The sequence below is a fragment of the Phlebotomus argentipes genome, unplaced genomic scaffold (assembly GCF_947086385.1).
Source record: "Phlebotomus argentipes unplaced genomic scaffold, Phlebotomus argentipes genome assembly contig_15, whole genome shotgun sequence".
NCBI lineage: Eukaryota > Metazoa > Arthropoda > Insecta > Diptera > Psychodidae > Phlebotomus > Phlebotomus argentipes.
In genome coordinates, this window is record NW_026776181.1 from 9,020,212 (window position 1) to 9,046,866 (window position 26,655).

The following is a 26,655-nucleotide window of genomic DNA, read 5'->3' on the forward strand; positions in this document are numbered from 1 at the left end:
GAAGGAATACAAAAAATCCAATTTGTGAGCTTCAAACACTGATTCGAAAATCATAAGAATTCTTGGGAAATATAATACTCGTAAATAAATGGTGGATGAATTTACATATAAAAAGGGAGTAGATATTGACACCGGAAATACTATACAAATTTCAATCAAATTCTGTGTTTGAAGAGGCATGGAAGATGTTTGTAAACAGACAAGCTAAACGTTGAATATTGATAACCCACATTGAAGGGAGCGAAGGGTAGTTTTTCAATTAATTTCTGGGTAAACATTCTCAATAACCGTCCAAATCTGTGGCAGGAATGGATGAGGGCACGCTATTATGTTGTGAACATCTCCACATAGATTTCTAATCAATAAGCTTCCCATTGAAATCTTCTTATGTTCAAGTCACTTCAGAACATGCTTTTCAACTAAGCAGCATGAATAAAAGGTTTTTAAACACTATATAGTAATTTCTTGTACATGAAGCTCCCGTATCAAATCCAAAACATACATTGTGGGTGACTGTGAATCCACCCTGTTAGTCTGGGAAGTTGGACGGAAATCGTTTTGTACCAACCAATCGATTCTCATCCCTTAGCACGGGAAATATGTATAGAAGAGTGGGTAGTAAGCGGGGAAGGTGAATGTTAAATCGAGCATTGGGCGTTTTGTCGTAAAATAGGACGCCCCTCAGTTCCTCCAGTTAGTCTTTTAAATAAACATCAACGAATAACCGACGCGCTTTCAGGAGAAATATGATATCACTTCTCCATTATCCTTGTATATGGCGATTACACTTTCCGGTAATGGATTTCACATGATGGATTTCTCTCTTGTTTTTTTTTAAGATACACAGCACGATAATTCCTCATGGAATTTCATTGAGAAATATTCCTTCAACTTCTTCAGGAATCTCATAATTTAATTCCTTGGAGCAAAAATTCGTTATACATTTTATTTTTTTGATCTCTCGCACATACCATAATGTTTATTCAAAATAACAAGAGCCATCTTTTCCAAAAGGAACACACACCCCTGCTTTCTCAACATAAACAGAACGATTTTATTTTCCCCAAAACTTTAAATTCTTTTTATATCATTTCACGTTGCGTCGTGTATTGTGAGGTGGTGTATAATAATGTGTGCTTTATGGCACATAAATATGTGAATTCAATATACCGCGAAGACTTTTCCGACATTTTCTTCCATCGTTCTGATATGAGATTTGAGAAAATTCCCTTCCAACTGTAGGGAAAACCGAGGAAAACAGAAGACTGAAAAGAAGTTCAATTTGCCTGTCGTCAGAAGTTTGGATAGGCGAAATCATTCATGATAATTTATGGGTTTCCTGTAGTATTTTTGAATTGTTCATTAAAAAAAGGGGAGGAAATGCAATTTCAATTTTAATTAAACACTACCAATGGAAGTTGGAATTTTTTTTATTGAAATTCGAGTGTATTTTAATAAATTTATAAATGGATTCTTTGACATCAAAGAGAAAATCCAGAACTACGAGTTGTTCAACAGCATCAAAGGATAATTCTCAATTTCCCTTGGTAAATAGGTCAGTCCTTCGCAGCGGGTTCCGAATGAGAATGGCACTGAAATTGTATTATTTTTATGTTCTGGGGAGCATTTAGCCAATTTTTTCGCACCATATAGCTTGAATGATGTGCGAAAATGCTCAGACGGGCAGCCATAGAAAAGAAAAACAGTCATTAAGGCGATGGAGGTACCAGGCATAAATGAGCCTGGAGTCGACTGAATGGAGTGGCTCAAGAGGGCCTGTGGGAAACTTCCTTATTGACCTCCCGTTTCCTTTGTAGGTTGGCTCGGAGCTGCCAGTTGGTCCGTTTCCATGCTGTCGGCCACCATCGTCGTGGCGCTCTGTCGCCGGAAATCCACACGCTTGACAGCTGTCCTGGGAGGACTCGTCCTCGCCCTGGGCATCCTCTTCACCTCCTTTGCGACCCAACTCCACCAGGCCGCCTTCAGTTACGGTAAGTTAGACACCAAGTGCGCTGCATATCAAATAGTTAATATCGAAATCAGAGCCTCTCCCTCATCACAATTTCCCTACACGATGACTTTCACGAAATTATGCTAAGATTGAATTGGCAATGGAGCAAGAAATTAGCGAGGCACCTTAAATATGCAGGGTACATGTTATCTCACGAGAAGTGTTACTTCTGCCTTGAGATTGGGAGTGAGAGAATATCCACCTTTCCACAGCAGTCCTCCCAGATAGTCCTGCCACTTCCTTGGATGTATTATTCAACGGAAAACTCTACATTGTATATATGTGTGTGTGTGTGTGTGGAAAATAACCGTACGTGAGGCAATTTCATAAATTGAGATTAAACTGAAATCTTAAATGAATTAAAAATGGAAGAATAAATAAAAACTTTCAGAGGATTTCCCATTTCCTTCCACATCCAGTAAACGTTGGGCAGGAAATCCATGAAAAGATGAAAAGGGAATGCAGAATAAACAAGACGAACCACGACAATGATTTATTTACCTACATAACGCCTCCCCGAAAAAGCTCCCCTTTTAATCATAGGGCCATTCTGTATTTGACAAAAAGAGACGAAAACATGAAATAAATTTATATATACAGGAAGATGATGAAATTGTTGTCTTCGTTTTTGCATTGAATTTTTCTGGGTCATGAGTCACACACTCCCCAAATTGCTCCCTCACACACAACTACTCTCACATTTTTCCCATCTTGCTACATCTCATATTTTTCTCCTTTGTATCCCAAATGAATTACACCATTTGAATTGCAATCACACAGAGAAGACATTTTTTGCAATAAATTAATTCCCCGTCATTTTTCACACCAACATAAGTGGGAACAGAAATCCTTTTAAACTCTTAGCGTCAATAAATTTTAATGGCAATTACTTTATACTCATTTTCCGACTGAAGAAATTTTACGGTAAATTTCAGACAGATTGAATTTTATGAAGCCACCTCCAGCAGCAACATTTGCGAGAGCTTTTGCGAAAACTTCTGAGACTTTTCATTAAGCAATTGCCGACACAACATGGTTAATATTTTATGAGTAATTAAAAATTTCTCATGTTTCCACGGTTCTACGGCCATTGATGTTTATTATTATTTCTGATAGTTTTCCAACAACTAACCGGACATTTTCATAGCCTAACCAAACTGAGAGTGCTCGTCCAACCACTATGATTCTCTTTGATGACATGAACTTTCATGTGTTGCTCCGGAATAGCATGATAAATTAGGAATTCTATCATATCATTTTGTCATATTAGGTCTTCTCACATAGATGTAAAAACATTTAAAACTTTATCAAATACACTGAAATTGCAATGGAATTTCCACAGAGACAGTTTGGCATTGAGCTAAGAGACACAAATATAATTGAAGGGTTAAATTTTCTCCATTTGCCATACATAAGTATGTGTCTAGAGCGAAATTTTTTGACGAAATCCACCCTCACAGGACCAATCCTTTCGAATGTACGCATAATTTGTTAAACTCATCCCTCTTACTTATTACTGGTACAAATGCTATGAAATAAGAGAGAAATTTGTAGCGAGAAAAAAGATACACATACAATGCTTGCCAGCCATTTATTAAACCTCTTCTCTTGTCTCTCTTCTGCCACGCAAAATCCCAACACGTGTTCGTCACGGAGCAGGAATTGTCGTCGGTGTTGGAGCCTCGATGGTGAGAGAGTCTGCAGCCGTGATGCTGGGCCTGTACTTCAAGCGACGCAGGCAATTTGTAGAAATGGTTACGTTATCAGGCGAGGGAATAGGAGTGGCGTTGTTTTCGGTGATCCTGAAGGAGGGAGTTGGGTGAGTATCTCCTTCTTCTCCACGTTCTCCCTTATCGCCGTCTCCTGCGCATTCCACTCTCCTTAACCCATAAGTTTAGTGGCCAGTGGCAGAGATAAAAAGATACCTCAACTACAAATTATATGCTTTAGTGGATTTGCGGGGATTTAGAATTCTCCATCCAGCGGAAATTAAAAATGACACGAAAGTTGGGTGGAAGTTCACACGGCCAGCGATGGGTTAACAATTTGTATTCTCAGTGTGTGGCCGTCGCGATGCATGAGAATGAAATAGACGCTTCGGGGGGAGTAATTAAATTAAATTTAATGCACATTCACCACTGGTTGCGTGATTAAGTTTTATGTAAATGCCCTTGTTTTGCCGCGCATCCCCGAAAAATATTGCAGAAAGATGGGATGGCGCTTGGGCCTTCAGGCCGTGACAGGATTTGTGGCGCTCAGCTTCTTCATGGGCCTCCTCTATCGACCCGCATCGCTGTACCATCCGCAGCGCAGGGCCATTCTCCATTTGAAAAATCAGAGGAAGAAGGTAAGCGAAACACATTAATCCTTACAATACATTGCCTACAATTTACGGCTAATACAAAATACATAAAAACCTTATTACCATAGCACAAAATCCTCCTTACAAAAATACAGCATTGCTCTTTGCCAGCTTCATTTTAAGCGTATTTTCACTAGTCACAGGACTTTTCATCCTGGGATTTGAGATTTTTGAATTCAGCGAAAACCGAAATGTATTCATATATTCGTCTATGTTGTTCTTCCATTCCGCCAACTCGCAGGTTAAAGAGAAGAAAACACACGTTCGCACACCCAAGCCGCCCTTCCTCGACTTCACTCCATGCAAATCATCCACCGTCCGGATTCTGATAGTTTCAGCATCCGTTGCCGCGCTCGGAATTTACACACCCATCTTCTACATGGTACATATTAACAGGTGGCTTTGCGGCTGCAACAGGAGAGGGAGTTATTTTTCTCCATATTCCACAGTCCCTTCATGGCTACCAGGAGAGTTACGATATGCAGGATTTGGTGCTGGTGCAGACCTTCTTGGGCCTCTCCGTTGCCGTGGGAGTCGTGGCGAGTGGATCGGCCATTAATCGCGTTTGTCAGCTGTCGTACAGGAAATTCAGCATATCTCGTCAATACGTCTGTCAGGTTGGTGAATTGTTCACAATGTGAATTCTCCTCATGCTGCGTCCTGCCCTATAAATCACACTTCAAGCTTTGTTTATTGGGAAACTCACTGGAATATTAATTGGATGTTTAGGGCGTAAAAAATTCGCTTCAAAGTCCTTGTTGCTTGTCAATTTGATCACGAGTTGAGCTAATTACACAAAGAATCCCTAAACTCCGTGTCGGAAGCACATTTGCAATCACATTAATTGATCAGGAGTCTCCTTTGAAACTCCACAAAGGTATAATCCAGAATCACAAATGAGAGACAGATTAGCCTGCGTTTATGCCAGTCTATATCTATATAACACACAGCGAAAGAAGATTCTCAAACAAGACTTGTTTACGCAATGTTTCAAAATCCTCTCCATTGATTCTTACGAAACTCTTGCGACAGGCTGTCATCGAAATGAAAATCCAATATTTGCACAGGGATGGCAAAATCATAAACTGATAAATCTTGAGTTGCGCCACTTAACAAACACTTCGGGTGGGTGGAGAAAAAATAATTTTCTCGAGACTCTGCCACACACTCTTCCGCAGAGTATCATCCAATAAATCAAATAATTAATGTGTGGGCAAGGCTGAGGGTGAAATCACCGTGACTAGCATGACCAGGTCCACCTTCTTTCCCACTCCCAAAATCCTCAAATTGTGAAACTTTTGCAAGAATCTCATGGGATGAACGCTCTCTGAATCTCCCTTAATCTCGCTGTCAATTAGGGATGTCTAACACTCGCTGCCATTTCGATATTGATCCTGTCTGCGGCGTCCGGCTACAGGAGTTTGTGCCTGTTGGCCTGGACATATGGCCTGGGTCTGGGTGGCTACCGATACACCCTTAAGATGCTGGCACTGGAGCGGGTGAGGGCGAAGCACTTCACCAAGTCATGGAGCTTCATCAAGAGCGCCGAGTCTCTGCCTGTCCTCCTCGGCGTCCCGATGGCTGCCTTTCTCAATGATGCGAGCCACAGATATGGCCGTGCTGGCTACTACATTTGCTCCGCCGCAACAGCCATCGCGTCAATCCTGCTCTTCTTCGTCGGCTATCCAGATGGCAGACAGAACTTCTCTAAATACTCCGCTAATGGGTACGTAAAATCTAAAGTGTCTCATGACAATTGATATGCCTTACGCTGGAACGCTTCTTTTGCTGCAAATTTAATCAGCTCCATCACCTCCCACTGCACCGGGCCCGTGTCGTCCACGGAGTGCCCGGACCTGCTGAACCGGAGCTGCTCATCTCGCTTCGGGGCGCCGTGGTACCACAGCCCGTACACAACTTTGACGAACGGCGCCTGTCCCAGCGGACACCACCAATTTCATCGACATCATCGCTACGGCAACGGCGTGTGTCCCAACGGGACCATTAGCTCAAACCACGGACGGTTGCACAAAAGCCTCTCGTTTGCCTTCCAATCCCCGCATCACATGTGGGGTGATTACCCCCAGCAACCACACTCCTGTCATCAGGCGCACAACTTCACCGATGGATGCTATTCAAGGTGAGATGAGCTGTGTCAGAAAACCCACATATTAGTTCGACGAGTTTACAAAACAGTTTGCCAGAGTTTGCCATATTCCGAGCGTAACAGACGCTTATCAATGTTCCCAGGTGTGATGCCCACAGGTCCCAGTGCAATGCGAATAGCTTCCAGGGCCACCCGTCGAGGAGCCGCTCTGTTCCCGAGGGCTTGGCATTCGCATCGCGCGGCTGCGACTGCCACTGGGCCACGGGCCGGTGTGCGTGGCCGTCAACAGGTAATTGCTATTCCGGCAGTGGACAACCCCTGCAAGTCGTTGAGCAAATCACCACGTCAGTGTGACCGATGCTCGGGTAAAACCACAAAGCAAATGTGTTCGCTCATCTCGTATCGCAATGCATTTAAAATTAACGTAAATTGTGTCATTTTGAGGGAATTATGTCAACGTATAAGGTAGATAATAAATCCAAGATCACTTTTCAATACGGCGAGAAGGAGACCCTGCAATACATCCACCAATTGTGCATGTGTTGAGGAGTAATTGAGCAAATCAACCCCACATCATCATGATTAACTTTCGAACTTCACCTCCTGTATTCTTCACAATCGAATGAACTACCCTGATTAAATTGCCACTATCACTCGATCCAGAAGCAATCAGCTCAAGCACTAATCAACAGATGCCCTCCACTCGCAGTGTGTGCAATCTTGCAAAACGAAAGTTCTTCACTTTGGAATTGATTAATAATAAGAGCTCTATTTATTAAATTGCATAGGATTATACAAATTGTATAAAATTAATTTGAGTAATCAATTTTGAATTGTATCTTATATCACAGTTGCATTACAATAAAGAATAAAGAGGAATATTAAACTTCTGCCAACTGTTCACTCCTTTCACGCATTTATGCATGTACATACAAATGGCTTTTTATGAATTTGTCTTCATTTAACTTCACCGACACTGTTGCATTGCTTTAAAATGAAATTCTCCCCAAGCTAATGGTGATTTATGCAAAATGCTACAATTTTGTGCATTATATGGCAATTTATACTCAACAGGATGCAAGAGCAATAGTGCAGGAATCACCAATGGAATTGTTTCCGCTCATGGCTCAAGCTTGTGAATTATTAAAATGGCAATGTCTTTTACATCCGACAACACCCTAACGAGGATTCATTGAATGGTTGGATTGTTTTTCCATTATCCAGTGGAAAATAAATCTATGCAGATTTATGTATTATTGCCACTGTCCTGATTATTCTGCTACCACTATCGATATTCACATTCAGGAGAGCTTTGCTCATCAAATTACGCTATTCAAGCAGAATCTATCCTTTCAACTATAAATGTATAATTAAATTTAATTGCCAAATCTCTTAAGACAGCTTGAATTGATTTTATCCTATACTAAAGTGAAGAAGAATTCAATGCCGAATGAAATATCTGGAGAGTTTGAAACTTTGCGTTTCATTAACAATTCAGAAAAGTTATACGTTTTTCAGCTCACTTATTTTATACAGAATTACTGGGAGAAGCCAATAATTCAGAGGAGTTTTTGAGCAGCGTAATGGAAACCCGATTGGAAATGCAACACGCAACTTTCATATCAATTGACCACACCATTGATCATAATTGCACAGCAAAGGGCACTGTGTGGCTTTATCAAATTGCTTATTTTGCTAAGCAATTTCCCCATTTACTGGAAACTCTCGCGAAACTGCACCACAGACAAGAATCTCAGAATGCATTTGTGAAGTTATTGCACGAATTTTCACCCCCCACCACCCACTCTCAGCGTCACAGTGAAACTCCACACAGACTCTGGCCAATAAAGATGCGAGGGAAGTCAAAGCGTGGAAATATTGACGATGGTAAACTTCAGTAAAGATAATTCCAAATTGATTGTGGTATTATTTTGACCCAGTTGCGGAATTTGAATTGAATGTAATTGAATTGAAGACCATCTCGCGTATAAATTCACTCGCGACGAGGAACTCATGAAGGGAAGAATTGTTTCTCATTCAATTTGAAACAATGCGAAAAGAGCTAGTCCATTGCCCTGTTTCTCTACAAAGTCCCCTTCGTGCTTGATCGTGGAATAGTTTTTCTCGAGAGTGCATTTCGATGGTGCACAAGAGGAGTGAAATTATCACAATGAGCGCACTTTTTCCACGTGGCCATGAGAGGAATTTTATTGCAATCCAATCTCATAATTATTTATTGCTGCAAAATACACTGAAATTGAGAATTAAAATTTACTGAAATGTTCTCTGATTACCGAAAAGTTAAACCGTATGAGAAGCGACGAAATAAAGCTCTGAATAAGTATTAAATCAACTTTTCACAGTCCAGCGAACATTTCTCCTCTTCCTCGCTTCACTGAAATAAAAATCCTTTTGCGGAAAAAAATGCCGAGTATTAGAAAGTATTTTGTTCACTAGTTTATAATTAAAAAATTCAATTAAACTACAGTTGTGAAGTTAATCTCTTTGTGTGAGATTCAATTACACATATTCTGTAAACTCTCCTAGTTAGTTCCCTGCATCGCACAACTCTGTGTCTCTTCAGCTAAACCTTGTTAGTCAGGTCATCCAATGTATTCTGTACAGTCTCGGGCTTAACCTCGTCCACAACTTCTCCTCCAGCTGGTGGCGATGCGGTAGAAGCTTTAGCGTGCTCTTCAGATGTGTCATTAGACTCCTCACTTGTATTATCCTGCACCGGCTGATCGCCCATCATTTCCTGAAAATATTTCTGATATTATGAATGTGAATGGAAGATTCGAGTTGATTACTTCAAGCATATTTGTTTCTCATTGATTTTTGCTCAGGAATTGTTATTTACATCAAAATACATATAATTACATCCAATATTACGCAATACTTTAGCAAATTCATTTTTTTCCTGAGCAAAAAAGTCAATTTCACGCAATTTTCATCAACCTTCAGAGAAATTGCAACATCATCTCTTGTACATTAGACAAAATATGCACACATTAGTGTTGTGGCTGAGAGTGAAACAGGCTGCAAAGCAGAAGGGAATTGCATTCCCTACATTTGGGATCGCCTGTGGTTATCCTGATGTTAATTCATGCCACCACACTTGGTAATTTTCTATTCATTGGGGAATAATGTTTTATATGAACTCTGTCAACTTACATCATCCAATGCGGATTTGATCTTTCGGGCGCTGATTCCATATTCATGAAAAGCATCTGCCAGACCGGGATTAATTTCATCCAGTGGCGTTTCGCCATAGCGAATGTACACAGGAACGAATCCTATGTAAGCAAGAATGGAATAATTTCAATAAATTATACAAACAATGCAAATGCAATCAATAGTAATTATCAAATTCTCCTGTCACATAATTGTGCCACATAATTATGCCAAATTGTTGCAAAAGTACCTTCTCGTGGTGGCAAAACTTGATACGCCGGCACAGCTTCTGCAAGAGAAAAGGTAAAGATTGGAGAGTGAAATATGAGAATCACTCCAGCGCCTCTCGTTCTCTCCCACACATTCGCTTTATTGGCGAGAGAAGTGGGGATTATTAAATAATTGGGGGGATTCAATAGAAAAATTGGAAAAATATCCATGACCTCACCATCGCGTATTATTTTATCGTATCATCAAATGAACTGGAATGCCAAAGCGATGATTCCTCGCTCTTCAAGGTGTTTTCCTTGCCTCGAGAGTGTTTCTCTTGCTTTCAACCAATTGCCATATATTTGCTTCATTTGATTTATCACTGATTAGAGAGTTTAACAAACTATTGAGCGAAACACACTATTAATTTCCGCACAGCGCGACTCTCATGCATGCACGCGGCATAAGTAATTCGCGAGAAACTGTGAATTGCCGGCTCTTCGAGATTCTCCTCTGCAGCTAAATTTTACCAACAATTGAAAACAATCATCCGCACGAGAGTCTGATCACTGACGCTAAATCGTGACTCTTGGGCCGTGACTTGCCAATGCTTTGCTGCGGTGCACCCAAAGGTAAACCGCATTTGGCACATTTGGGAAGCACAATCAATTTCTATGATTTATCGATTTGCAGAAGGTTAATTTCTTGGTTGTAATTTTAGACTTTTGGCAAGAACCAATTCAGATCAAATGGTGAAAGTTCCGCCAGAATTTATTTGGCCAATTTTGGTCCACAAGATTTCACGAAAATCGATTACTAAATTGGTTGTGCTTGGCAGAGCTCTGAAATGGTCCATAAAGTTGGATTCTTCAATATTTCTCATTCAATCCGACCACATCAGGATCTTGCAGATGCCATATAAAAGCGAGACACACATTCTTTTCACGTAAAATTACTGTATAAATAGGGATTTGGCACCTCGTGTGAGCAATCACTCAACTTGTAATCGATTTTGGCTCGAACGCTTTGGATCTCAATTTAGGGCCTAGTGCACAAATCAATCTGCTCAATGGGCCGCAGCAAAAACGCCACCTTGCCGTTAAACTATTATTAGACAGAGTAATATTTTGTGTGTGAGAAAGACTTCGGCCAATCCATCAAGCATGCAAGGAGAATCCACAAACTTACCACTTTGCACCAGTAACACAATTAAAACCACAGCACAGCACAACACCGCAACTCGCTTCATTTTCGTGACTCTTTCACCTTGTTTATCACAGACTTACAATGATGGATGCACCTTCCAAAGCGCAGCCTCTCTTCAGCTTAGTCAAGTGGACACTGAAGATGTTCGGCAACTTGGAAGCTGCTTTATAGAATCGCACACCATCCAGAGAGTGGAAAAAAACACATGCCAGCATACAGAGGATCTCTAGCTGATCGCAATAATTGCAGGGTACGAATATGAGTAATCTTGTGTGAAATACACAAATAACTCATTGCCTCTGCAATGATCACGTTGTGGGCGAAAGAAAACACTTAATCCGCTGTAAGTTCACAAACAAGAGGTTGTTGATTTAGAGAGTGAAAAGCGTCGAGACGCAAATTAAATTATTTACTAAATAACTAAAGTTCAGTTAATGAAGTATAGAAAGCTTTCGATTGTATTCTAATGTGTCATATTGCAGGATTTCAAGCAAAATGTCCTTTTCAGCATTCCACAAACATAGGGTTCTGGACGAGACGCGGAAAATAATTTAATAATTTTCCTCCTGAGAGCAAAAATGGGCATTAAGGCGCACTATATGTAGTATTGCTGGTGAGAAAGGTAATAAAATAAAGCCATAAAATATTTCTCAAAAGGGACAGGAGTTTATTGCTAATACTGTGCCTCTTTTCTTGCTTCCTCACATCATTCATGTGACAGAGAGCCCGAGGATGGCCATAAGAAGGCGTCTCATGGGCTGTTAGAGAGCAACTTAAATGCTGTAAAAGAATCAAGATGTGCAAAAGACTAATATTTCTCCTCTGAGGGTGTGAAAAAAGAGCCCGTAAAAAGCCCATACCATGCGAAGAAAGTGTCTTTTTAAACAATTTTGCGAGATTATGGCATGACATCAGTCCGGAAGCATCGAGCGCTGCCCAAAACCCCAAAATATAATCCACATGCGTCAATTCTGTTCTATCACAATCGAAGTTTGATTGATGAATATCCACTCTACGAGCTCTTTTGTCCAACAAAAGGCAGATGATTTCCTTCACATTCCCTGAGGAAATTATGGATTTGTAGACGGAACAGTGAATTTATTGATTTTCTGCAAATAATCCCAACTCCTTTCTTTTACATCATTTTAATTACTGTCAAGAATCCCATTAGACACCTCCTTACAGCACACCAATAAGCTCTCTGTACATCGTGTGGGAAAAGGAAGAAAATACGCAGGATTAGCAATAAACTCTTGTCCTCCCTTTTGAGATAGATTTTATTACATTATTTTATTGCCACTCCGACAGCAATTGTACTGCTCATTGTGCCTCTCAGGGGAAAAGTATTGATTGCTCTTGGATCTTGAGCTTTTTTTCTCCCAAAGTACTGTGATTTGGAAGACGATTTGTCTGTTTTGTCCTCTGCCGTCTTGGGCGATTTGCCCATGTTTAGAGTTTGAAGTGAAACGGCAATTCCGATAACCCAGAACCTGACCTTCCACACGAGTTGGAATTAGATTCATGCCCAACACGCAATTGTATAATGGCCAGTTTTGTCTATTCTGTGCCTTTTTTTCCGCTCACATCTCAAAAAACTTTCTTCACAACTACTCAGACGGCAATCAGCTAATCTCAACTGCGCCCTCATTTCATCCTATCTTACATATGAGATGTGATAAGAATTTGCATAATCCATTCGATATTTAGACCGGACCATTTCAATCAACGCTGGAATTGGAGTTCATCTCTTTGTTTTCAGTTATTATATGGCCCGAGGCTTCATCGGTTCAACCAAAACACTTACGGCGAGCAAATGTGGTTGAGATATTGAATATCTTACAGCTCGAAGGGGTTTTCATAGTTTTGGGAAATTAGGTTACTAAACACCGATAAAGCGCTGTACAGATTCAATGTCTGACCCTTCGTTTGGGTCAAAGAACCTCTAAACTTGGAGAGAGAACCATTTAAGTCTATATGCAATAAAATGCTGATGAAAGCGTAAAGATAGTTGGGAATAATGTGATCGACGCAAATTCTTATCACTACATCGAGCCGGCATTTTGCCACTACCTTTTGGCTCTATCGATGCATTATTTCACTACTTGAAGTCAGTAAATCAGTGAAGGTGGCTGTGAACGAACAGTTCGTGCAATTTCAAAGATTTACAACTTGTCCGGAAGATTTGCTTGTGCCAAAACTGATGTAAGTTTGTGGTACAAATTTAATTCTGAAGTTTAGCATCTAAAAAGAATGAAAATATCGGTGGAAAAGTCGGTGTAGACAAAAATCAATTTCTAATAATATTGACTTAAACTTCCCAGCACGTAGTGAGTTTTTCACACCGCCCACAGAAGGCTTCTACATACTTTTTCCAGAAACATGTATACAAATATTAGATATGAGGGAAAGTATCGAAATTAGTTCAATAAATACGGGAAACATGAGCAAATAAATCGTTTACTGTATTTCTGATGCATTGTCCTCAATTTTTGTTTTAGTAGGGCTTTTCCTATCAAATGAACAATACTTATATAAAAATACTGCTAAATCGTTGAAAAATTATTCTATTGCATACTTTACTGCAATTTAATTGTGATCTTTTCCTTGTGCGATAACACGGTAAGAGTAAAATACAAATGCAAAGCTGTATTATAGTCTCGCTTTTGTGTATTTGACTTTGAGTCACTTCCATGAAATTGTAAAGCAGCGATGTAATCAAATTTTGCCTATCACGCGAAACATAAACAAAGGTTGTTTTGTACTGCAACGTTTTTTCGCGACATTTCAATTTTTTTCTCCTTAATTCCTAACACTTTTAAAATATATTCGCGCTTATTTTTTGGTTGACTATCAAAGCACAAATTGTTGTCTTTTCATCCAAAATTGCCTCACTGTTCCCTAAATAAATTTATTTTGTCCGAAGCCAACCCAGGAGATCTCATACTATCTCAATGTCAAGCATGCCAAGTAAACAGAGAGGATTTGTATAAAAATAAAAATGCTATTTTTGCGTTAAAAATCTGCGGTTTTTCTAAATTTAGCAACTTCCACGGCTTTTTTCCAGTGTATTTTGCACAAATCCAGCAGAGACGCGCACCGCTTTTCGACGACCTTCTACCCCTTCGGCTTCGCACTGCAAACTCAAGGAGATCGATCACATTGTCTCTGTGGAATTGGAGCGAAACGGGAGCGTCGTCAGCCGGCTCAATTAATTTTGCTGATTTTGTGCTACAGGAAGCCCTCAGAAAAGCGTGAGTATCACCAGAGTCAATCCCCTCGGTCTCCACGCGCGCGGAAAAGTGCTGTAAAGTGCATTTTCTCACGGGATTTTCCCAACTTGCGCAATTCCAGGAAAACGCGTGTGAATCATGACGCCACCATTGCAACGCGCTGCGCCCGATTTCTCCGGAACCGCTGTGGTTAACGGAGTATTGAGGGATATTTGCTTGGGGGACTTCCAGGGGCGCTACCTGGTGCTCCTCTTCTACCCGCTGGACTTCACTTTCGTCTGCCCCACCGAGATCATCGCGTTCTCAGAGCGCATGAGCGAGTTTCACGAAATCGGATGTGAGGTTGTGGCAGTCTCCACGGACTCCCACTTCTCCCACCTGGCCTGGACGCAGCTGTCCCGGCGCGAGGGAGGCCTGGGCAAGATCGCCCTGCCGCTGCTCTCTGACAAGTCCATGAGAATCTCAAAGGAGTACGGAGTGCTGAACGAGGAGACGGGCATCGCCTACCGAGGGCTCTTCATCATCGACGGGCAGCAGAGGCTGCGCCAAATCACCGTGAATGATCTGCCAGTTGGGCGGTCTGTTGACGAGACACTGCGTCTGCTCAAGGCATTCCAGTTCACGGACGTTCACGGCGAGGTGTGCCCAGCCAATTGGCAGCCCGGCAGCAAGACCATCAACCCGGACACCGTCAAATCCAAGGAGTTCTTCGAGGCTACCTTCAATTGAAACCAAACCACCCCAAAGAAGCACCAACCAGGATTATAGCGAGTATTACACCCAGTCACTGGAGATTGAATAAACACGAATTTCACAAGCAATCCTCTCATTTAATCATCATTCAATCTCTGCCGCGTGTTTCTCACTCCAAACTGAATTTTGCGCTTCTTGAAGAAACCTGGAACACTCGAGGCCGTCGCGCTGTCCAGACTTATCACCTTCTCCTTGAAGTTTCTCACCCTCTCCGGCGGCGGCGGCTCCGCAACCGGCGGCACATAGGCAGGTGCAAACTTTGTCTTTGGCAGCTGCAGATCCACGCGCTTCTCCTCCCTGAAACATTCGGAAACGTCACAACTTTGCCGCCAATTCCGCCACACAAGGACTCACGTCTTCGCAACTGTCTGCCACTTCCCGTACGGACCGGCAGTGGGCGAGACGAATGTGTCCACCGCCTGGAAGTCCTCCTGCTTCGCCCACTTTGCGCTTATGCTGTCATCGTCGTCCTTCACGCGACGATGCTTCAGGCGCTCTCGCATGTTTTTGGCAACGAACTCATCGGCATTGTCTCGATGGAATTGTGTCTCCTTGGCCACTTGCTGCTCCTGCTGCTTCACGGCCGCATCATTGATTTTGTTGTACTCATCCAGAGACAAGAAGCCCTCCTTGGGCGCCTCCCAAACAGATTCTGCAAGAGATGCAAATTTAAGTATCAGTTTTGTTGAACAATTGAGCAACTATTCCGCAATTACACATGATTTAATTGTTCATCAATTTACAGTTTTCATTGCTTCTACTTTGCATTGAATTTCATTGTCATAGAAGCTGTTACAAATGCTGGATGCAGCTATTCAATTAATTATATCAAAATATCTTGATATCCTCTCAAATTTAGATGCCAACAATATTGTTTTTCAGAAATATTTGAATGTAGTAGAGATTTAAACGAGAATTGTGTCTATTTTCTGTATTAAAAGGATAATTGCACCATTTAATGATTCAGACACACTTGAAAACCCCACTTAAGAGTGCATTGGATCATTCATTACTCGTCCGTCTCGCTAAATATCGCCTTATGCACACTAAAATATCTCAAATCTCAAGATGAAATGCACAAAAGTCATCCTACACAGCATGGAAGCACTGCAGAGTCGCACAAACGGTTTGGCACTGAAGTCCGGATATATCAATAAGTTTAATTAAAATATCATGCTGCCGAATGGCTGCAATTCGGCGTGTAAGACAGATGAAATGCAAAGTAGATGGTTGGAGAGATATAAAAATAACGTGTACACAAGTCGAGCGGTGGCAACCTGGTGACCTGGTATTAAGGGCAATATGCCAAGAGTTGGTATTAATTTTATTACTTACATAACGCCATATTCCAATTTGACTCGCGTCGTTCACTTACCGTTTGTCTTCACATTCCAGTAGTATGTGTACCCTTCTGGAGTCTTGGCTTCGCACCACAAAGTCGGATCCTCGCCGCTCTCCTCCAACTTTTGTGCCGCTGCCGCCGCCTTCTGTGCCTGGATGAAGGCTAGCTCTTGTGGGTCCATGGGCGGCAGAAGCGGATCCACGGGCTTCTGCGGCCCAACCGGCACATCCTCCGTCCTGGACGTGGACGCTATGCTGTCCGGATGCACTTCGGCCTCTCTCAGACTTCTGTTGATATTCTGCGAAGTCATGTCTGCATTGCGGTGAATGTCCTGAGCATAGGCTGCCATGGCGGCCTCTTCCATCTTCCTCAGCTCGATGTCCATCTTCTTTTTGCTCTTCTCATCCTTTGCCGCCTTCTTACTAATTTCCGATATCCTCTTCTCCACATTCGCCTTGTGTCGCCGTCCATTCTCGTGAAATTGGATACTCTTGAGGAAAATGAGAAGACGATAAATAGACAATTATCGCACAAACATCGGCACACTAATACTCACGGGCTTATTGTCGGCAATCCAGCACTTGCAGAAGTCACAAAACTTCCTCTCATTGGACTTCCAATAGTCAGCCCTTGTGGAAAAGGCGAGAAAAGGTTGTAATTAGCATATGAATCAATCGCACTGAGATAAAGAAACAGGAGGGAGCAATTGCAGCTCTATTCTTAGACCCAATCGCCCCAGCCTGAACTGATAATCACATTAGAAAGAACGAGAGCAAAAATCATGCCAAGAACTTGTGGAATGCATTGCAAATATCTGTGGGAACAATCTCTAAATCTTAGTAACCAGAACCAAAATGGGATAGTGCATGTCTTCACAGTATTGCGCCGTCATTGTCAACTCCAGGTGCTTCATCCACACAATATCACTGTATTTCCGCATCGGGCGGCACTTCAGTCCCCTTGCCGAAGCCTCAGAGGCGAATAAGTCCAGCGTCTGGCCCCGTTTCGGGGCTATCACGAGAGCAGTCCCCTCCAGAGCCAGGAAGAACTGAATGGCATCCACTAGGGCAGACCGCGACTCATCGAAAAACACACAATCCGCCGAGAAGATGTAGTCGAACTTGCTCTCATCGCCCGGATGGAGTTCTCGAGAGCGCTCCCAAGGCAAATTAGAGCACTTTATGTAGCAATTGATCGGATTGAGGCGCAGAGATCTCCGGACGTTATCCACGGAGATGTTGTTGCCATCCGTGAGGTGGACGCCGTACGGATTGCCATACTTCGCCACCAGAAGTCCCGCCAGGCACGTCATGCCGCCGCCCAGCTCGAGAACCCACTTGTCCTGGAAGTCCTTGAGGTTCTCCAGTATGTAATACGAGAGCGCCTCCTCGCTGGGCCACAGGCAAATGTTGCCCGTGTTGTTGAATCCCATCAGATCCTTCGCCGTGATCTTCGGCCTCATGCGGTGCACGTTCACCGTGTATCCCGTGCCCAGGATGATTTTGTACTCATTCCAGTTCTCAGGATGCTCTAGCGCGATCTGCCTGATGCTGACGAGATCAAAGCCCCCGAATCGGGGCACCGAGGGGAATCGCCACTTGATCGCCTTGGCCAGGATCCTCCATCTCTGGCGCGCATTCACTTTCCGCTCGTCGCACTCCTCCTTCCTGCGGTCCAGCACCTTGAGGATCTCCTTGATACTCCCCTGGACACTGTCACTGCATCCCTCCATCCTGGCCCAGAGCAAGTGCTCTCGCGACTGGCGCCAAGTCCCAACTGACGGCATGTGGCCTGCATGACTCAAATTAATGGGACACCTCGAGTCAGTATTGGAATTGACCCAATTTTCTCAATTATGCCGCGAGACCCTCTCTCGCCAGCCGCACACCCTCTCCCACTCCCGAAGCCTCCTTTGCCCGCCCAATCACTCACCAATTATCGCGGTGGACAATAAAATCGCGCAATGAAGAAGGTGGCAGTGATTGATAATGGCAAATCGCTCTGCCCAGAGGCCACAAATATAAACAGCCTAAAGACACTGATCCCAGATAAATTTCCCCGCGGATGTGACAACGCGCTGGCTATACTCACATATTTCCGATTACTTATGGCTTCGTCGCGGAATAAATAGAAATTCTTGGCGATTTTCACGGAATTCCTCACGATTGTTTTGATTTTCCACTGACGACAGAGAACAAACGTTTTGGTGTTGCCAGCGCTCATTTGACTGCCGCGCGTCAATTTCTTTTATTACGCTCGTGTCACGCGTGTAATGTATTCGAAAACTAAAAGAATTTCTGCACAATGAAAGACGCGAAATTAAAAAGGAAAGTACAGAACGCAAGATGAAACAGTACGTAGGTATTGCCGCGTCCCAAATGAATCTATTTCCAAAAACTATCAGTGTAATCCGCGGGCGTAATGTGTCTAGCAAAATCGCGTAAATTTAAATTGACTGCCAACTTCATAACCTCAAGGGGGAATTTTCCTTGACATTCGCATGTCAATTTTTCCAACGCGATTGTCATTTTTTATTTGCTTTTAGTAAAAAAAAAACTGGTGAGTTTTTCGAGTGCTGCAAGTTTACCAAAGTCCCTGAATAGTGCGTTCTTCCATGGGCAATTGAGAAAAGCGTGAGTGGACAAGTTTGTGTGTGATTTGCGGGAAGAGCGGCGGAGAAAAATGGATGTGGATGAGATCTGCAATGACAGCAGTGGCCAGAGGGCCTCCCCGGAGCCGCGGGCTCAGGACGACATCGACCAAACCCTCCTGCAGTCATTCAGTTGCCTGGGCACGACGGATCACGAGGAGCTGATAAACCAGCTGCAGCAAATCATTGGCCAGCAGATCAGCTACACAACGGCAAAGTTCTTCCTCGACATGAACAACTGGTGAGACAAAGGAGGATGATTTGCAGCGACTGAACGGTCATGAGCGCTTTGTCTTGTTGCAGGAACCTTCACGCCGCGGTCGGATGCTACTTCGACTACTACACGGGCCTCAAGACCTTCTCCATGAAGGTGCTGGTGAATGTGACGGAGCTCATCAAGATCCGCCCCAGCACCAACTATCTCCAGACGTGGATGGTGCTGAACGACGGCGACGAGACGTGGCCGGAGGGATGCTACCTGCACCTCGTCTCACCCACGGAGAAAACCAGAGTACCTGTCAAGCGACTGAAGCCGGGCGAGTCCGCGCGCATCGACGTGTGGCTGGTATCGCCGGCCGAGCCGGGCGTGCATCAGTACAAGTGGCGAATGAGCACGCCCTGCGGCATGTTCTACGGCGAGACGCTCTGGGCGATGGCCGAGGTGGACGAGAATGCGCCCAACATCCGGCCGGAGGACAGCGCGGCGCAGACGAAGGAGATCGAGGAGCGCCTGCAGAATCTGTGGGCGAACGAGACGCGGCCGGAGACACGCATGGATCTCGTGCCGCACCAATCGAATTTCATGGGGTGGCCCAATATTCCCGCCTCGCAGGGCATCGCGCTGCCGCCCCCGCCGCCCGGCCCCTCCGAGGACACGGAAATGTGATTGGGGGAGGCCCCAGGACTCCCGACGGCGCCCGCAGCACGAGTGAGAGGTATAAATTGTACTTGTAAAGCATCGTAAGGGGAGAAAGCTGTTGTTTTCACATCTTTAATTCCTTCCAAAATTATTCTTGAGGTATATACAAAATTCTATTGGGAGCATAAATGCGATTTTCCGTTATTTCCTTCAAATCTCCATGAGAAGATTTTCCAATGTACGCGAAGGAGTGACAAATCTCTGACCAAATTAAAATTATGGCGATTCGAGCATTTCCATCGTGAGCACCAGTGGCGTAGCGGACACGGAAAACATTCAGTCAGACAAAGGCTATCGTTGGCGTTGCGTTGAAGTTGGCAAAGCGACGGTTGAATATTTCCCAAGTGCCAAAATATTACCTAAAAGCAATCACTCAACTCCAAAGTAGTCCCTAGTCTTTATCTTACCGCTGGAACGTCTCTAAACATTTGCAATTTAGTATGAATGCATGAATTTAACCATTGATCCTTGCAACTCCTCTGTATCTACGTGGCTTTAACATTCCCTGTAACATAATATCCAGCAAATGCTGCTTATTTTGCATCCTTTCAGTCCCTTTTATTCCGCATTCATAGCAGAAAAAAATTTCTAAATACATTGAATGTCTTCTATAACTGTTTTATCAGGCACTTTTTACCAAACTTTTCAAAATCCTGCTTATAAATAAGACTAGCTCTGGGAGGATTAAGTTTTCAATGCGATGCCAACGCTAGGGAAACATGAGATTCAATCTGTGCGTCAGAGCCTTTAAAGCACAGAATTTCCTCACAAATCTATATAAAATTGTTACATTCGTTTATTGTTGAAAAGTTTTTTGTATTTTTGGATATACATTTATTTTTATTCTGTTATATTGCCCGCAAACTGCGCCACTGATGTTGAATAATTTTCCCAAGTCACCAAACTTTGCATTTGTGGGGTAAAAAAAATTGCATTTTATTGGGAGATTTGGTGTCGCACTAATTTTGGTACGAGATTGTTTGTGAATAGGGGAAGTGTGAAAGTCATTGCGATGTCTTCAGTACATTTGGGCAGAAAGAGTGCAAAACGTTGAAGCCACGGTGGAGAATGCAGACTCCACTGACGCCACAATCCACGAGGAAATTTGAAAACTGTTGAGACGATTGTATGGAAAATTGAGTAAATTAGATGATAAAGGTCTTTTCTACAAAAAAATCAAGCATTTTTCACTCACCAGAATCGCATTCTCATGGACAGAACTGACAATCGCCACGACGCGATTGGCCAGAATGGCCTCCAGATTGGGAGTGCCGAGGGCACTGAGGCGCGTGTCGCCGAGGAGGACAGAAGTGAAGGGGATGTTGAGGCTGTTGGTGAGATGCGCCCGCCGGAAGTCGGCTGAGTTGCGCAAGTCGATGACGATCAGTCGATCTGGGGAGTTGAGATGAAGATCCACGAGATCGTTGGCACTTATGCGAGGACACATCTCCCTCTTGAGATCCTCCAGCTCCACGTCCTGCACGTCGAATTGGCCGAGCTCCTTCTCGTGCAGCACAAACTTGCGGTACGCGAGACTCTTGGGTGTGGACACGTACAGCTTCTGGGAGTCGATCACGCACGTCTCCATGACAATGTCCGGCAGATCGGAGAAGAGTAGGATGCACTCGTTGAAGCCGGAGGACAACAGAGTGTTCTTCAGCTGCTTCAGCACAGATATGCCGATGAAGAGCGGGTAGGAGTGGTCGCCCAGCATGAGCTTGTCCCAGAGGTGGATGATTTTGTGCAGAGGGAAAACGTGCGAGAACATAGTAAGGAACCAGGGAATGGCGAACAACTCTGGGATGAAGTTGATAGTGACGAGATGCTTGGCCAACACAGGTTCGTGGAATGTGGTAAGTTGGGAGAATTTGCTCAGGTACTCCTTGATCACGGCGGAGTTGTCCTTGAGGAAGAACCAGTGCAGATACTTGGGGATGAACTTGTAGAGACTGTGGAAGGCGCGCTCCTCGTTGTTGAAGTTGAGATAGAGAAAAGGCGCCGTGAGGGAGTCCAGGCCCTGCCAATAGACATATTGCGTATGAGATGTGACCCACGCCTTGAGCAGCCTCTTCAGCTTCCGGTGGCCAACTGGCGAGGACAGAAACTCGTCGTACTGGTGACATCGTGGAATGTCCACCTCAATCTGGCGATCTGTGGACGTCGGAGTGGCCTTGTCGATTTTCTCGTAGCAGCCAGTGTTGTCCAGAACGCCCAGGACACACGCCCAGACTTGCCCTCTGAGTAATGGCGGGATGTCCTTCTGCGCCTCCGCCATGATGAGATCCCTGGTGAAGGGATAGCCCTTTAGGAGTCTCCTGAACAGCACCACGCGATGAAATTGATACTCAGTGTCTTTCTCCCTGATCACCAGCGGCAAGTATTCTTCCTTCTTCTCGCCCTTCCGATAAAAGTCCAGAAAGGCGGTGTTTGTGTGGATCAGTGGGTAATAGGCGAGTTTACTAATCTTAGACAGTCTCTCAGTCAAATTCGCCAGACTCAAATGCACCACTCTGTTGTCAAACAAGTGACTTTGACTCCTGGGAGAGCCGCAAATCCTGCCGTTTAGCAGAATAACACTGGGCATCACCAGAATAGGCGCTTCAGTGCGAATCAGGCCTTCTTTCTTTAGCTCCGCCTGGACATCTCCGCCAGCCAACTGCCACAGGTAGTAGATCTGCTTCAATGGACATCTCAGGAGCAATGCACCAGGCTTATCGCGCTCCTTTGTCATGGGAACATCCTCGAACACCGCATGATTCAGTATCTCCTCGGGCAGAAGACGGTTCTCTACAGATATACAGAGACAAGACTCCAGCAGGTTCCTCACAGACTCATCCAATTCCTGGTACTTGTCGAAGAACTTCTGCTCCCGCGCAATCTTCTCCAGAACACTGTCTGTGTTGCAGAGACTGAGCACTTTCCGGATGATCTGCGCTATTTTGAGATTACTCCAGAGGGTGACTTGGAAGATGATCTCCACCATGATTATCCCCAAACTCCACACGTCGCTCTTGATGTTGTTCTTGCTGCCCAAGAGTCTCTCAGGGGACATGTATCGCACATTCCCGATCGGGAAGGAAACATAACTTCCGCTGTTTGTCACGTAGTGCAGTCCATAATTGAAGAGTTTCACACGGTTTTCCGCATCCAAGAGGATGTTCTCAGGTTCCAAATTATGATGCACAAAGCCCAGATTGTGGATGTGATCTAGACCGGCTGCAATTTGCCTGAAGATCTGAAGGCAGGCTGTGGATGACACTGGGAGTCTCTCGGCCAGTGGTTCTCCCACGTATTCAGACACAACAATCGTTCTCTCTGCAAGGGAAACCAGGAATCAGGACTTCGAGTCACTGAATAGCTTCTCTAGAGACTATTTACCATGTTTCCCACGGATGATCTCAATGAATTCACACAAATTCGGATGATTGATGCTCTTGAGGAACTGCGCCAGGCCAACAATTGCTATGGAATTTGGCGTCAGGGGCAATCCGTTGGTTCCACACGTGTCAGCTGAGTGACACCTGGCAAAAAAGGTGTAGGCGGCCAGATTGGAAACACACTTGGAAACGCATGGTGACATTTTATTATATTCTTATAAAAATCACGCAATTTTTCCTCCCACAAAAATTTCTCCGGTGTGTTTGTCACACACCTTCTTGCTGCGTCCGCACAGCGGCGCTGTCTCCTATTCAAAGTCAACGGTGAGCTCTTCATCCGAATCCTCCTTCGCTTCAGTGACTTCCTTTCCGCCGAACACGCTCTTCTTGCTCTTCTTCCTCTCCCTGGAGTCCACAAAGTGGTTCGCCGTCCTCTTCCTCAGCTGTGTCACATCCTCGTCCGCCGCCGCCCACTCCAGAACCAACCGTCTGCCGTACAAATGAGTGCTCTGGGAGAGACTCTTGAAGGCGTTCTTCGCCTCACTCTTGCTGAAGTAGTCCACAAATCCGAAACCTCGATGGCTCTTCTCTCCCGGCGTCACCTTCAGAGGCAGTCTTACTGATCTCAACTCCCCGAAGGCCTTGAAAATGTCCCTGACTTCAGACTCCTTCGCCTGAAATGGGATGTTCCTCACCAGAATCTTGCTTCCTGTCTGCTTGGCAGTGTCCTTCTTCCTCTCCACCTGAGACTTAACTACTCTGTCGCTCTTCTTCAATTCAACTCTGTTTCCCTCAATCTCAGTGAATTGCATGGTTTTCAAGGCGGTGTCTGCCGAGGATTTCCTCTTGAACTGAATAAATCCATAGCCTAAAGAAATTTTCGAACTAGGGTCCTCGGGATCCTTCTTCATTGCCACCTGCACCATGTGTATAGGCTTCAAGTGTGAAAAGTGTCTCCTCAAAGCCTCTTCTCTCGTGCCAAAGTTCAAATTTCTCAGGAAAATTGTGGTGTCTGGCTCAGGATCTTCACTACTCATGTCTTCATCTTCACTCTTCTCTTCTTCGGACACTTCTGGTGCTTTCTCCTGTTCTCTCTTAAAATCTTGAGGCTCATCCTTAACCTTTTTCTTAGGCTTTTCTGCCTTTTCACCCTCCGCAAGGAAGATATTCTCAGGCGCCCATTCAAGATACAGCGGAGCGTCTTTGAATTTTGAGTAAGCCAACTTCATGAAAGCCTTCTTCGCCTCCGAAGGTTCTACAAATTCTATCAGCGCTGTGACTCCACTGGGAGGTAGGACAATTCTCCCCAGCACTCCAAATTTGCCGAAGATCTCGTTGAGTTCCTTTGCTTCCGTATGAGCGGGCAAATTCTTCGCCAGAATCACATTCTTAGAACGAATTTTCTTCCCTTTCGACTCCTCAAATGCCTCCAGACGCACGCCATTCTCTTCCAAAAACTGTCTCAATTCACTCACTATCTGCGTCTCACCCAAAGCGAGTCGAACAGCCGCACTGGAGCCTCCAGTCGCGGAATCTAGCACGTGTTCTTTCGTGGTACTGTAATTCTTGGCCAGGATCTCAGCCACTGCATTGGCGCCCAGAAACAGTGTATTCCAATTGTGCGCCAGCCCAGCTGACTTCTTCAATTCCTGCTCTTTCTTCTGCTTGTATGATCCCGTGTTGTTGTCCTCAGCCTCCTCCGTCTTCTCCTTATCCGCCTTCGCGGGCAGCAGATGTAGCATCCGACCATGAAACGCCTGGCCATCGAGCTCATTGAAGGCCATAATCGCGTGCTCGGGCAGCATGAAAGTCACCGTGCCGAAGCCCTTTATCGCGCGCGTGTGGGAATCCACTGGTAAGTTCACCTCGGCCACAGGTCCGTACGTCTCGAAGAGTTTCTGAATGTCCTCTTCCGTGACTGAGTACGTGAGATTGCGGAAGTAGATCTTGCCAGATTCAGAAATTGACTCCTCACTCGCGAGACTCTGTCTCTGCTTCTCCCACTTGGGATTCTTGTCAGAGTTCTTCTCGTCCTCCATCAATCCCAGCTTCTTCTGCAATGTTTTACGATTGTTGTCCGTGAAATCCACAACAAACACCTGCAAATATACGCGGAAAATTGTCAAATAAAATGCATGATTTCTCCTCTCAGTTTACTCACTTGATTCGCCTTCATGAAGCTTTTGTGCTTGGCCAATGCCTTCGTCATGTCCTTCTTGTCCTGAAATCCCACATAGCAGTAACCATGTTCCTTTATAGGAATTCTCACGGATTTTGGCTTAAGCGGCTTGAAGAACTTCAGAATATCGCCTCTCTTCGTATTGTAAGGTAGATTGAACATCTTGAGAGTGAAGAAGTTGATATCCTTCTCCTTCTCTGAACCCTTTAGCTTTTTCTTTGCTTCCTGTGGGGCTTTGGGGGCTTTGGGGGCTTTTTCTGGCTTCTGCATCAGACTCTTCATGTACTCCAAGTCACTGATGGCTTTGTCAGCTACTTTTTCCTCCATTTCCTCCACATCTTTGTTGTCCTCGTCTCCACTAGCATCTCCTTCCTCATTCCCAGACTCATTTACATCGTCCGGGGATTCAGGAGCTTGTGTAGCGTCTTTTCTATCTCCTATGCTCGTGTCATTGTCCCAGACTGTTTTCTTCCCCACTTTGTGCACTTTCAGGAACTCCTGGAACTCCGGATCATCTTTGTATTCCTTGATGATCTCCTCCTCCTTTTCCCCCTTCCTTCTGTGCTGTTTTTTCTTCTCTTTCGCAGGCTCCTCGGCGGGCTCTTCTTCCTTCTTTCTCCCCTTTGTTGCCTTCCCGAGGGGCGCGCAGAGTTCAACTGTGATCCTCGAGGTGTCAACGAAGGATTTGTTGAAATGCTCGAGAGCAGCTTGAGCCTCATCATCTGTCTGGTAGCCCACGAAACAAAAGCGCCTGAACACCCCGGTCTGTGTGTGCTTCAGCTGAACATCCGTGACCCTGCCCTTCTGGCCAAACAACTCCCGAATGCGCTGTTCATTGATCTGCCGAGAAAATCACAGCTGTTAGTCCTTATTTACAAAACTAAATGATTGAATACCTTCTTCGGCAAGTCCTTCACGATTAACCTTGACATTTCCACTGATTTTCATGGAGTTTTCACCGAAAAAACACTCTGTTTTCCTCTGTTATCCGCCCCACGTGTGTTTTCGTTTCACTCCATTGCCACACTGCTCAACACGATTTCACAGATATTGCGAGCATTCGAGTACATTTCCGAATATGCAGCATGACTTCCGTGACACATTTCCTGGACTCTCGGGTCGGTGAAGCTGCAAA

At 44.4% G+C, this 26,655-nt stretch overlaps 8 protein-coding genes across 9 annotated transcripts in view; 3 read left to right on the plus strand and 5 right to left on the minus strand.

Annotated features, from left to right (window-relative positions):
- The window catches only part of LOC132262413 (monocarboxylate transporter 2), a 33,260-nt gene extending 25,890 nt beyond the window's left edge, over positions 1-7,370 (plus strand). Inside the window, exons 5-12 of the mRNA XM_059761686.1 lie at positions 1,818-1,991; positions 3,671-3,830; positions 4,217-4,358; positions 4,615-4,755; positions 4,823-4,990; positions 5,732-6,099; positions 6,178-6,513; positions 6,624-7,370. Coding sequence (XP_059617669.1) covers positions 1,818-1,991; positions 3,671-3,830; positions 4,217-4,358; positions 4,615-4,755; positions 4,823-4,990; positions 5,732-6,099; positions 6,178-6,513; positions 6,624-6,834 — 1,700 coding nt within the window. The 3' untranslated portion in view covers positions 6,835-7,370. The remainder of the gene's footprint in view (positions 1-1,817; positions 1,992-3,670; positions 3,831-4,216; positions 4,359-4,614; positions 4,756-4,822; positions 4,991-5,731; positions 6,100-6,177; positions 6,514-6,623) is intronic.
- A 1,542-nt stretch (positions 7,371-8,912) lies between these two features.
- Positions 8,913-11,271, minus strand: LOC132262236 (uncharacterized). Its single transcript, XM_059761434.1, has 4 exons — positions 11,053-11,271; positions 9,905-9,943; positions 9,655-9,776; positions 8,913-9,238 (listed from the first exon to the last, which is right to left on the minus strand). The coding sequence occupies exons 1-4, from the start codon at positions 11,111-11,113 to the stop codon at positions 9,065-9,067; spliced, it is 396 nt and encodes a 131-aa protein (XP_059617417.1). The 5' UTR covers positions 11,114-11,271; the 3' UTR covers positions 8,913-9,064.
- Positions 11,272-13,147: 1,876 nt separating this feature from the next.
- Positions 13,148-15,121, plus strand: LOC132262235 (peroxiredoxin 1). The gene is made up of 3 exons (XM_059761433.1): positions 13,148-13,272; positions 14,135-14,321; positions 14,422-15,121. The coding sequence occupies exon 3, from the start codon at positions 14,439-14,441 to the stop codon at positions 15,027-15,029; it is 591 nt and encodes a 196-aa protein (XP_059617416.1). The 5' UTR covers positions 13,148-13,272; positions 14,135-14,321; positions 14,422-14,438; the 3' UTR covers positions 15,030-15,121.
- On the minus strand, positions 15,116-18,600 carry LOC132262231 (WW domain-binding protein 4). 2 transcript variants are annotated; one of them, XM_059761429.1, is made up of 5 exons: positions 18,487-18,600; positions 16,952-17,024; positions 16,429-16,885; positions 15,408-15,705; positions 15,116-15,350 (listed from the first exon to the last, which is right to left on the minus strand). In XM_059761429.1, coding segments are annotated over exons 1-5 (1,050 nt in total). In that variant the 5' UTR covers positions 18,489-18,600; the 3' UTR covers positions 15,116-15,130. The 2 variants fall into 2 exon arrangements, with proteins under 2 accessions (XP_059617412.1, XP_059617413.1); XM_059761430.1 differs by lacking the exon at positions 18,487-18,600 and adding an exon at positions 17,152-17,247.
- LOC132262232 (calmodulin-lysine N-methyltransferase) lies at positions 16,768-18,272 on the minus strand. The gene is made up of 2 exons (XM_059761431.1): positions 16,952-18,272; positions 16,768-16,885 (listed from the first exon to the last, which is right to left on the minus strand). The coding sequence occupies exon 1, from the start codon at positions 18,179-18,181 to the stop codon at positions 17,225-17,227; it is 957 nt and encodes a 318-aa protein (XP_059617414.1). The 5' UTR covers positions 18,182-18,272; the 3' UTR covers positions 16,768-16,885; positions 16,952-17,224.
- A 138-nt stretch (positions 18,601-18,738) lies between the features above and the next one.
- On the plus strand, positions 18,739-20,318 carry LOC132262234 (protein ILRUN). Its single transcript, XM_059761432.1, has 2 exons — positions 18,739-19,286; positions 19,349-20,318. Exons 1-2 carry the CDS (start codon positions 19,078-19,080, stop codon positions 19,929-19,931), a joined length of 792 nt encoding a protein of 263 aa, XP_059617415.1. The 5' UTR covers positions 18,739-19,077; the 3' UTR covers positions 19,932-20,318.
- A 38-nt stretch (positions 20,319-20,356) lies between these two features.
- LOC132262229 (TBC domain-containing protein kinase-like protein) lies at positions 20,357-23,544 on the minus strand. Its single transcript, XM_059761418.1, has 3 exons — positions 23,343-23,544; positions 21,160-23,279; positions 20,357-21,076 (listed from the first exon to the last, which is right to left on the minus strand). Exons 1-3 carry the CDS (start codon positions 23,542-23,544, stop codon positions 20,969-20,971), a joined length of 2,430 nt encoding a protein of 809 aa, XP_059617401.1. The 3' UTR covers positions 20,357-20,968.
- Positions 23,545-23,649: 105 nt separating this feature from the next.
- LOC132262227 (probable RNA-binding protein 19) lies at positions 23,650-26,559 on the minus strand. The gene is made up of 3 exons (XM_059761417.1): positions 26,417-26,559; positions 25,503-26,360; positions 23,650-25,440 (listed from the first exon to the last, which is right to left on the minus strand). Exons 1-3 carry the CDS (start codon positions 26,450-26,452, stop codon positions 23,650-23,652), a joined length of 2,685 nt encoding a protein of 894 aa, XP_059617400.1. The 5' UTR covers positions 26,453-26,559.
- Between the last annotated feature and the right edge of the window lie 96 nt (positions 26,560-26,655).